This window comes from Filicampus tigris, chromosome 6 (assembly GCF_054856515.1).
Source record: "Filicampus tigris isolate MCC_2025a chromosome 6, RoL_Ftig_1.0, whole genome shotgun sequence".
In the NCBI taxonomy this organism is placed as follows: domain Eukaryota; kingdom Metazoa; phylum Chordata; class Actinopteri; order Syngnathiformes; family Syngnathidae; genus Filicampus; species Filicampus tigris.
In genome coordinates, this window is record NC_141222.1 from 15,397,676 (window position 1) to 15,409,868 (window position 12,193).

General features: G+C 39.3%; 1 protein-coding gene across 2 annotated transcripts in view; it reads right to left on the minus strand.

Annotated features, from left to right (window-relative positions):
* The window catches only part of ndst3 (N-deacetylase/N-sulfotransferase (heparan glucosaminyl) 3), a 58,007-nt gene that overhangs the window by 3,097 nt on the left and 42,717 nt on the right, over nucleotides 1–12,193 (minus strand). For both annotated transcript variants that reach the window (XM_086033838.1, XM_086033839.1), the window contains exons 9-14: nucleotides 10,720–10,843; nucleotides 6,990–7,164; nucleotides 6,114–6,284; nucleotides 5,805–5,914; nucleotides 2,202–2,304; nucleotides 166–276 (exon numbers count right to left, since the gene is read on the minus strand). In XM_086033838.1, the coding sequence (XP_085889964.1) occupies nucleotides 166–276; nucleotides 2,202–2,304; nucleotides 5,805–5,914; nucleotides 6,114–6,284; nucleotides 6,990–7,164; nucleotides 10,720–10,843 (794 nt within the window). The remainder of the gene's footprint in view (nucleotides 1–165; nucleotides 277–2,201; nucleotides 2,305–5,804; nucleotides 5,915–6,113; nucleotides 6,285–6,989; nucleotides 7,165–10,719; nucleotides 10,844–12,193) is intronic.

Sequence of the window (12,193 nt, forward strand, 5' to 3'; positions counted from 1 at the left end):
CTATTGAATTGTACCGGTTATTCTTCACATCAACAAAATTATTATTATTATTATTATTATTTATTTATTATTATTTTTTCCCCATTGATCTCAGGTGAAGTACAGTGAAAAAAAAAACGCTAAATAAAACAGTTACTGAGCTCGGTGGAGTTGAATGCTGCTGACCTTCTGCAGCTCCTCTCTCAGCCAGGAGGGAAGAGGCTGTCCGAGGCGATGCAACAACTTTGACAGCTCCACGTTGTGTTCCCTGTAGTACCTGGACAGATATGCCCGAGCCTGCACACGACAGAGCGTATAATAGGACAAATGTCAAAATTGGAATGACGCGATGGAGGTGCAAATGACAGATGAGGGGCAGGAAAAGGATGAAATGTATGATGTACATGCTGTTTAGCTTAATTTATCCCCACTCCAGTGATTTCCAACGTTTAGTGAGACAAGGCACCTGTTTTTCATGAGTAAATCCTCACATGCGACCAAATCAAAAATAAATACTGAAATAATGATCTTCTTGTCTCAATTTAGAAATGTACTTACTCACTGTGGGTCTGTATAACTGAGCACAATGCTGATGTACAGTATTCACACATTGTAAAAATCGCAACTTGTATTTTTGGGGGTGTAATTGGGTTGAAACAACTTTAAAATATAAATTATTGATATTTATGGCAACAATATAATGTTAGTTGACATAACAAAGCAAGCAAGTTGTTTGCTCTAGATTTGCTGTGTTGTTTTTACTTCTATCTTTAAGTTGGGGGACAATACAAGGAGCAATTAGTTCTGAGAAATCTAATGCGGGAAACCACATTTTCACATTAGCAAAACATAAATATGTTGTTGAATTGCCTAACTTACGATTTCATTGAACTTTGTTGCTTTGAAATTTTGAGTTCATTCTTATTTATTTATTTTTTGCTTATTTTTTATAGTGCAGGTAGCCATGACCTTTACTGTAATATGAATAGCGTGTATAGTGTGAATAGCTGTGGATACACAGGTTGATTGTACCTTCTGACAACCATTGGAAGAATGTTTAATTGTTCTGTCTGTCACTGATGGTCGCTGGCATTAATAGACAAACAAAAATATGTATATGTAATAAAATATTTTTTGGGCAAATTAAGTGAAATTGAATGATTTTCACAGTGCACTCATGTTTTCATCCAAATGCAATGTACTCACTGAACTGGTGAGAACAGCAAAACATGCATAGAAATATCCATATACGTTTGGGGGAAATGATCCAATTTCACCTAATTGGTAGCATTTACAATTTATTTATTTTAGTTCATACATCTTTGTCAGCAACGTATAATGGCAGGCAGTTATGTGCCATTGTGGCATAAGGTACAATGAAGCTGTGTATCCACCCTATGCCATTCATACAACAGAATAAGTCATGGCTTACTGCAAGTAATTCAGCTTAGTGTTCAGCAGGCCCAAATTTCACACTGAGTAAGTGCATTTGTGAAATAAAGATCAGATCATCATTACTTCAGTACTTCTTGTGACATTTTTGTTTGGTGGTGTACTGTAAGATTGTTTCAAATGTCAAACACTTGCCATGGCTCAATAAAGGTTGTGGAAACTGATCATTGCTAAAATCCTGCAAATTCAAAGAGCAGAAATAAACTAAAGTACAGTGCACTATAAATGTAAACGATGATTTGTTTATTCCAATCCCATGATTTCTCAGAAAGAAGAAAAGTAATTACAATGATCATGAAAGAAATACTGATGAGCCTTATTCCCTTTTGGGTCCTCCCTGGAGGCTGCTGGGCCGCAGTTTAATTACAGGTGAGTGTGGTGCACCCATTAGCCATGTGCGACTGCACGTGGAAGATGGATTGAATCCATGTGAGCTCATCTTCATTTGAGAGCAAATGTGTGATTTTGCCACCCTCTGTGGAACGAACCACTGGCCTGGACAAAGATTTATAGATTGGATTTTGTGCTTCTCACATCCTCACTCCATCCTAATTTCACCATCCCGCCTCTCTCGAGAGTGTTGTGTCATTACTGAGGCCTCATAATGACGTGTTACTTTAGCTGCGTTTGCTGCACACTGACCACCCTATGCAGAATTTCCTGGGAGAAGTGTTGCCTGTCCACGGTCACTGTCTGTCACTTTGCAGTTTCCCTCCTCTTCATTCAACACACAATATATTTTCAAACGTTGGCAGAGTAAGTGTGTTTACCTCTGATTCCATAGGAGGATACTTTCGTCCTTTGCTCCTCCCCAAGCACTTTGTCTTTCCTCCCTCAAGGAGCTGGCACCAAAAGCCCTTTTGAGGGTCAAAACTGAATAGGAAAAAAGGAAGGAGGAATATATATTTTTTAAGCTTAAACATATATTCACCCTAACCAGCTTCTGCATAGAACAATTCTTTTCCCAGTCTTGATCGCCAATAAATAGTTAAGTAGTTTTTTCTGTATTTGTTCAGGAGGACGTCAAACCAGACAATTGAGGGATGTTTTCTATTAAAGCAGAGACCACTTGAGAAAAAACAAAAAGTCTATAATTGGGGAATTGCCTAGCCCAAATGAACTGTGACTCTTCATTCAGACATAGACTGTACCATTTAGTATCGATCCAATAAGGATTGTTCAGCTTTGGTGGAGGTACTGTACAGTATGTGCTCTGCTTAGTAGATCTGAGACAAAGCATCAGTATCACAATGTTTCATATCATTGCCTTTTTCCATACAGCATCCATATGGGACCATCAAATAATTGTAACAGCACAGTATACACACCAGCATTATTAAGTAACTGTGAAACAATGTAAAAAGCTAAATCCAACTATACCTTATTTTCTAATGTTTAAAGAAATACAGCACTGAGCTGTGAAATATTATCTTCTTACAAGCTATATTGACGTATGGGCCTTTTAATTGTACTATGGTTCTATTAGTACATGCTATGTAATCTTAACGTGCAAGAAGAACATTTTCGTTTTAGTTAAGTAATCATAGACATAAGTAAAACTCACAACTATGGTAAGTATTTTGCCTTCATATTCTAAATAACTCTTTGACAGGGGTGTATTTATTTTTTTGGAGTCCGAGGGCAAACTCAGTCATGTGGCCTTCCACATACATTTCCTGCAACAGAAAATTTTTTTACTTTCATCTCAATACAAGGTCTATAATGATAAAGTCCTTGAAATTCTTGAGAATTATTTTCTCACAAGTGAATCATCTCAGCGTTGTAACTGTATTTGATACGAATATTAATCAACATTGAATGAAGCTTACCATTTCAACCGTTTCAATACTCAGTGAATATTCATTCCGACGTGAGTATTCAACACACCTTTGCACAAGTGTCACTTGTGTGACTCTCCAATTCATCTCTATTGCAACCTCCTCAGCTGACACTGACAGCAGTGCCACTGTTGCTGGCAAGAGCATATAGTTCTTGCTGTTGTCCATTACACATATTTGGTATCAGCCCCAAAAAATGTTGATCCTTAGTTTTGGTAGTTTTGATTAAAATGTTTGTTTTCTCCTCGCTTTCTATTCTCTGCTCCTCTGGAGTAACTTCCCGAATCAAGTCCATACATGTGCAGTAAGAAGTTGGAATAGTCCACTGCATGAGGAGAAAAAAAAAATGTATTTTTTTGTGTGCCAAGGTTGCTCCCATCCTCCTCAAAGTTGCTTAGTGCCAGTAAAAACGATACAGACACCCCCCCAGGGCATGACAAAAGTCCCATTCAACTACTTGTTAGTCAAATATTCATCAAAAGAGTTGTGAAAAAAAAAAATTAAGGTTGAATTCTTGCCCTGTGCTACTTTAAATATATATTTTATAAACGTACTATTAATTAGTTCTTATTAGGCATTGGAGGCCTCAGACATTTGCTTGTGTTTGCCTGGAAAGTCCAGCCCTGATCTTTGGCAAACGTGGATGTGACTGAAAGATGTAAATATCACTGGTTATCTTCATGCATCATTTGGCGTTCTCATCAAGTGGTCTTTTTCTCCATGTGAGAAGACAGGAGGAAGAAAAGATTAAATAAAAAGGCTTTGTTGTTGAGGAGCTGTCAGGCCGCTGTCATGTCAAAAGAACAAGACAAAAAAAACATGCTTTTTTTGGGACTCTCTTTGTGCTCCCCACTATGCATACACACATACACGTACGCACACACTTTGTCACACTCCTGTCAAGATGCATCTCTTTGCACATTAGTTTATATGCATGTCAGTCTGCCGTCTTTGACAGTGGCGCTCTCTGTCCCCATGTACCAAACTTGAGACGCCCCTGTCTGGAGAAGAGAGACTGGCTGCATTTTGATGAGCAGTGCTTGGCTAATAAACCGTTTAGCAATTCTCCCACTTTCAAGGGAGCAGAAGATTCTTTGAGTTGTATTACAATGCAAAAAGATGGATGAAAAAGAGGGCCAAAATACCAAAAGCATTCTTGAGTGAGGTACACATGTACTGATAATTAGGTCAAATCTGAGGATTTTTCCTCTCTTACGATCAAAGTCAGTCGAATGGGTAGTCAGTATATTGTAGGTTATCCTCTATAGTACATAGTGTCCTCAGTGTATCCCATAATCCATCTTGAAAAGTAAACATGACAACTAGGTCACCAGAAATACTGTATATCCCATGACGACAACAATGACAGACAGAGACGGACAAGGGGAGCAGCAGGAGCTATCATACAAATGTTCATAAAGTGCTTTGTTTGTATTAATTTGCTGAAATAGACTCAACTTAGAATAATATGTGATTATAATTCATGGTAATTAATGTATTTGTTATATATATATATATATATATATATATATATATATATATATTTTTTAAAATATATTTTATATATATATATATATATATATATATATATATATATATATATATATATATATATATATATATATATATATATATGACCCTGTAATTATGCAACAGCACAGCAATGACATAATTAACGTCATCGGGCAAATGACAGTGGTAACACTTACTAATAACAAGTTACGAATCACATGATTCACCTTGCACATCTTGCACATGTTTAGTCCTCAGTCTACAAGTGAAAATGTAGTGTCATACAGCAGACACTACTACAAATTGTGAGGGAAAATGTCATTTTGAGTTAAAAGAGTATTTGTTTGTAGTTGAACTAGTTGAGCTCATGAACATAGATCATGTTGATTATGTGTCTATTTAGCTATATATTTTATTGAGATTGTTTGTGCTAATGGTTTTAACTGTTAGCTTTAAAACAAGCTAACACATTGCTAATAGACTCAGGGACGGTTGTAACAAACTTGCCTGATGTAAATTGTAACATTTATAAAATTACACAATGTAACACGTGTTAGATTTGACTTGAAAGTATCAATCATCAGCAAATTTGACTGGTGCACCTTCACAAGTAACAAGATCATCCAGGTACAACCCTACCAACCAAGCTTGTGCTCCAAGCCACTGCCCCAGCTACCGTCCAAACTTATGCTCTGACTACTGTGCCTGTGGAAGCAAGGCTGACTGAAAGTTAAATTTGAGGGACTTGCTAAGGCGATAAAGGTATCAAATTATTATTTCAAGACTCGTGAATGTTAATTTGGTTTAATTCGTTAATTAGGCTCTGTCACTCCAACATCAGATGTGTCTGGATGAACGGGCACAATTCTCACACACACTCCTAAATCACACTCATATAACTGCAGAGGAGGACCAGCTCAATTTTCTTCCATTATTAGGTCCCGTGGGTGTAATGGCTTGATTCCTTAGTTCACATAAAATGTGAAGCGTTGCTTTATGGGACGTCAGGGATTCATGTCTTACGTGAGGGCCTGTGAGTAGTTGAAATGAGGAGTGACTCCCAGAAACTTCTGGACTTCATCCATGACAGCCGCAGGGTCTGCTCTCAGCTGATGGCCATCTATGATCATCACCTATATGCAAACACAACAACAATAACAACATATTGGTATTCATTTCATTTTCATTCATTTATTCATGATTTCAGGTGGCGGTCAACATAGACAAGACAACCAAAACATAATTTTCCAATCAATACTGAATTAAAACCTGGCCTGGTATGTTTAAATGCAGTAACACAGACGACCACGTTCAACATGAAGCATAAGGCACCTGGTTAGCAGGGTAGTGGGTCAGCCACCTCTCAAGGTGCGTGGCGTACAGGCCTGGGTTCAAACAGCGGTTCTGCAGGGAACGCAGTTCGGCCGGGGCTCCTGCTCTGGCGCTGATGACATCGTAGAAGGTAAAGCGAAGTGCTGCATGGTCCTCGTGAGCTCTCTGATGCTGAGGTGACAAAAAAATATATACATTCATGACAGTATTATCGCAGAATCGATTTTTAGTAGTGGTTAGAAGTAATGAAGTACTAGTTTAGCATTTTGTTACTCATTTCTCATTTGTTTAAAAAGCTATGGGAGAACCTTGATTCGATAGCATAAAAGTTGAGGCAACCCTAGTGCACTTAAATGACATGAGACATGTAGCATGAGGGACGTAAGTGCAGAGAGGTTTTGTTTTTTTCGTTGTCCAAGTTAGCACATCAGATATTGTAAATAATTGGCAGTAGATGTTAATTTTTAGCTTTGTTCTTTTCATAATCTGTCATTTTCTCATTTTACATACAGGAGTTGAATCAGTACTTATTTTCATTCTTTTTTACTCAAGTATCTGTACTTCTGCTTAAGTACAGAGTATGAGCACTGTTGCTACCTCTGGTTATTTGAAGGTGACATTCAGATGCCATATATAATTCCACCGGGTCAAAATAAGAATCCAAAAATCCCTATATTGAGGTAGGTCACTGTAAACTACAACCAGAATAATAAGCGTACAATTAAAATGTCAACTCTCTGACATTGTCAGTCAAAGTGAGCATCTTAGTTTTTGTAAATGCATCATTTATTTTACAGCTCTCGTGTATTTGATCCAAACAGATTTTATCAAATGAAGTGGCCAATGTGTTTATACTGAATGTGTGATTGCATGCACCTGGTACCAACTGTAGGCTCTATCTGAGGGATTGATGAGCAGGGTGATGATCTTGGCCTTAGGCAGCAGGGCTGCCACGCGTCGTGGGGACTCCTCTGAGGGGAAGTAGTTGGCACTTTTCTCAAACAGGAAGTCTGTGCTAACGTTGGAGGGTACCGGGAAAAACTCCATGTACCTACAACAAGAGATGCATACATTTCTTATACGTTTGCACTGTTTGGAACACTTCCTTCCTAAACCGTCACCTTAACGTAGTGGAGGGATATGTGTGTCCCAATGATCCTAGGAGCCTATTTGTCAGGGGTTTTATGCCCCTGCCAGCCTCATCCAGGAAAAACAGGTCCTACATGAGGGACCAGACAAAGCAAGGCTCAGAAACGAAGATGAATAAAATTATTGAAGGGTAGTTTCCCCCAGCAGGACGTAGGTCACTAAAGCCTGATGGGGCACAGCCTGATGAGGTAGCGTGAATCCCACTTCCTCATAGCATCACCATCTGTGGGAGAGTCCAAATGAGTTGGTCCATAGTGCGCACGGTGGCATCTGTAGGCGCGACCTTGGCGGTCTGATCCTTAGCTACAGATGCTGGCTCTAGTGGCGTGGATCTCACATCCCTGGAGGGGAAGGAGCCTGAACTAGTGTGAGAGGTTGTAAGGTTCTGATTAGATATTGTCAGCCTTGCCTCGACACGCAGCTTTAGCTCTGGTACCAGTCCTCCTGAGAAGGGTTGGACTGAAATTACCCCCCCTTTTTGCCGTCCTTTGATTCTAATTCCCGCTGGTAACTCGCTCTTTCTGCTGAGTTTCTGCTTCGAAGTTCATGTGGATAGTGAGACCAGGAAGGACAAGGTTGTGAGGACAGCCACAGGATCAGAGCCTGAGCTGTGCACTGTTATTGGACTTCTGCATTGTCACAGATTGTCCATAACGAACACCATGCTCAAGCATTACAGTAAGCATGCGTGCACTTAGCACCAGAACAGTCTCGGCCGCAGTTCGATGATACACTTTGTGGTTTTGTCAAAGGAGTTGAGCTGCATGTTTTGCACATTCACTTGGTGGGGGAGGATGCCAGTCCCACCTGGCAGACCCAAACATATTGTGAGGGTCTGATGGGAACGCCTGGAAAAGTCCTGTCGGAAGGCATTTTAATTCTCACTTATGGCAGAACCTTCGCCTTATCTTGGGGGAAGGCGGGGGACTTTGAGTCAGAGTGGGCCATGTTCAGTGCCTCCATTGTTGAAGCTGATCTGAGCTGTAGCCGTAAGGTGGTAGATGCCTGTCATGGAGGCACTCCCTGAAACCGTTAGTGGACACAGGTGGTGAGGAATGCTGTCACGCTGAAAAAGGGAGTCCTATTGGGCCTCTTTGGTCAATAGGACATCGGAGGCAGATAATGGGTACCGGAGTGTTGCTTTGGTGGTTGCAGAGGCAAAAACCTGATTGTAGAAATAGTTTGATGAGGCCATGGAAAATTACTTCTGCAGACTTTAAGACTTTAAGACAGACTTTAAGGAAAACTTGGTCCAGCATATGGTGTTTCAGGAGAAGGAAGTCCTTTAGATCAGTGGACTACCAACGTTTTTACTGCCATGGACCGGTTCATACAAGTCTATACACTTCGCGTACCGGCGACTTTTCATCGCTCGGTGGGGGTGCAGGGTTGGAAATGCAATGCTACAACAATAAATGGGAATCAACAGTTGTTGTTTTTTCACCAATATTGTATTACTTCAATATTGTAGCCTCAGCAATGCAGTTAACCACCCAATATGCCTCTCTCAAGGCACTTACTTTTGTTGACGAATGAGTTTTGAAAGCTTCATTGACTCAGAGAGCTGCTCACCACATATTGTGCAGAGCGGGCTTCGGTTCTGCGTGGGAATCACCTGTGGCCGTAAATCCATATTTCAAGTAGGTCTTCTGATGTTGTCTGTAAAATGTACCTTTCTTTTTCTTCTTGGGCATTGGCTCTTGTATTAAATTCTCATAGGGTCATTGCAAAGAAACTTTCCAAATATGTCTGTTAAATTTGCTCATCTTGCTACCTTGTAGACATTAACATTAGCATTACGCGACAGAGACAACTTGACCTGCGTCAAGAATCAGTCATAGACGGAATTAACGGAGAGAATCTGGTCACTTTTCAAATTTTAAAAATAAAACATTTTTCAGCATTGGATAATAAATAAACTGGAAGTACTATAATTTTTTTTTTTTTTTTTTCCATCTGTGCAGCCCGGTGGTTAGTGACCACTGTTCTAGATGACACTGTTGGTTTAAATAACGGGGTTGTTTAAAGACAATACAATACAACTTTATTTATTTAGTGCATTTCATAACAGCTGCAGCTGTAACAAAGCACTTTACATGAACAAAATAGCAATAACACAACAACAAAGACAGCGAAAGCAATGAGTTAAAACAAAAATGAATTATGCTAAAACACAATTTAAACTAAGACACCGGAAAACAGTCTCACGTCGGGTCAAAAGCTAAAGAATAGAAATGTGTCTTCAAATGAGTTTAAAAATGGACAGAGAGGGGGCTTGCCTAACATTTAATGGAAGGTCATTCCAGATGGTAACAGAAAAGGACCGATCCCCTCTGAGGCTCTACTCAGTCCTTGGCACCTCGAGCAGCACCTGGTCCGCAGAACTGAGGCACTGGGCAGGTGCGTAGGGGTGGAGAAGCTCAGAAAGGTACGCTGTCGCGAGGTCATTTAAAGATTTTTAGACGAATAGAGGCACCTTAAAATGAAGCCTAAAATGCACTGGGAGCCAGTGAAAGGAGGCCAAAATTGGTGTTTTATGCTCCCTCTTCCGAGCTCCAGTTAGGAGGCAAGCAGCACCGTTTTGGCCCAACTGAAGACGCCTGAGGGAGTACTGGCCGACTCCAAAATAAGATTTTCAGCCCAATGTTGAACAGAGAGTGCCATCTTGAGGAGTCAACAAATGAAACAACTGGTTTATGAAGCAGATCGGAAGCTTCATTTTCCCATCTAGTATATAGTAGGGCAAATATGGATGGATGGATAGATGATGATTGTGATTTTTTTCCATTCAGATTTTTTTCCATTCAGAGGCTCAATATCTGTGACTAGTGGATGATGACTGGAATAAACGGTGGTCATCTACAGCCACATATCTATAATTCACACAGTATGTAGACATAGTATTTTGATGTTATGGAAATGCCAGTGGACTGATGAAAAGAAAGCGTGTACAGCCTGCCATTACACTGTCTTTGTTGTTTGTATCGCAACATGAGGAATATTTTTCACATTTCTAACAACTCAAATGCAATATCTTGCAGATTGAACCAGATGGAGCTGCACTTGTGTCCTCAAGGTCAGACACAAGCTGTAAAAGTCATTTCTAAACTTAAAAAAAAAAAAGATAATAATAAATTCAAATGGACTTGCCTATACAATTCCAACAGATTACTTTCAAGTACGTAGCATCTGTATCCCTGCCAGCTAAACGACCCATTTACTGGTCAATTTAGGCCCATGTATGTCTGCTAGCTTTTTTTTTTTTTTTTTAAAGCTTGAAATGATCATTTTGAAGACAACCAAATGCTTTATGTGTCATTCAAGGCTGCAAGGAAAAATGGGTCTTCTTTATGGAATGGCTTGTTTGTAACCATTCTCTTCTTAGGTTCTAGCCATTCAGGGGGAAAAAAACCGCTGCACCGAGAACATTGAAAGACAGCAGATTGTGTGTCCCCACCAGTCAATTCCTTTGTGGTAGTTGTTAGTGTTGAAGAACTGGACCTCCTCATAAGTCTTTGGACTGGGGAAGTTGCTGGAGATGGAGGGATGCATGAGGAGGAAGAGATAAAGTGCTGTCGTCCCTGCAAGAAAGGGCATAATTCATAAAGGTGCTCATTAATTCAGTTGAGCAGAGGGGGTTGTGTGCATGTGTGACAGACGTCATCCTCCCAGCCACACCTGATGCTTTCTCTTCTTCCCACCAGTCAACTTGCTGACAATACACAGTGTATATGTCTCTAATGATCACAGGCTTGCCCATCAAAACGTTCTTGTGTGTCTCTGTTACCAGCAGCACGTCTCGTCCCAAATATGTTCAGCCTCTTATTTAGTGCCAACCTTTCTGACAGACAGTACGAGGGATCCCATTAAAAAAAAATGTGTTTAAATTATAGCTGCTGCAATGCTGCCGTTCCCATGGTGACTCGCCATCAGAATATCAACACCTGGTTAATTAGCACCATTACAAAGACCTTCACACCCCTCGTGCTAAGCACTAATTATGGCAGTAAAGAATTCATAACGTTACAATCAGGCAATCCTGTGCGCAAAGGCTAATGCAGAGTTTTAATTCAACACCCTCACCAGACACTCCATTAACTACACCTTTACAATTAGATTCATATCGTAATACATCATGTGTTTATTGCTGGTGAGGTAGTTTCCAGTAATTTAGAACTACATTGCGTCACACTGAGTATTTTAAAAAATAATTTTATTACAGTCCCAATAATAAAATGAATGTTACACTGTTTCAATATTAACTGAGCATTATTGCTTTTTTTGTGAACACAGTTTTCTTAAACAGCATTTATTGCATCTCGTTAGATTGTAGACCAATGGATGTTTATCCAAATAAAATATTTATATATTTCCTATCAAATATATTATAGTGCTACTACCTATATTTGTCCAAAATACCATCCACACATCACAGCATCCATGAATTCAGAGTCTTTCATTTCAGCTCTCAACATTTTACCCTTTTGAACAGGAATAGAACTGAATACACCTTTTTATGCTGAAATTTAAGCTGTCTTGCTGGGCTTCTTTGATAAATAAAAAAAACAATCACAACAATTTTCTTCAGGAATACAGATAAATAAGCATAATTTCACATATTAAATAATAGATATTAATGTGCTATTTCCACTTGATTTTTCTGTAAAACCATCAACTTGAAAACTCGTGGATGATAATAATAATGATACTTTACTATTCAAAATAACAGTTTGGTTTGAAAATGCTTCCTCACTGGTGTAATAACCATTTCAGAGGCATAAAAAATATTTGAGTACCATTGCTGTTAATGTAGGGCAGCTTTGGCATAACCCCTACATTATGTAGTGGTCGAATACATTTTTTAAGCATGGCATCTCTTTGTTGGTTTCTTTAAAGGAGACTAAAATTGAATATAAAAGGCATGAGAGATG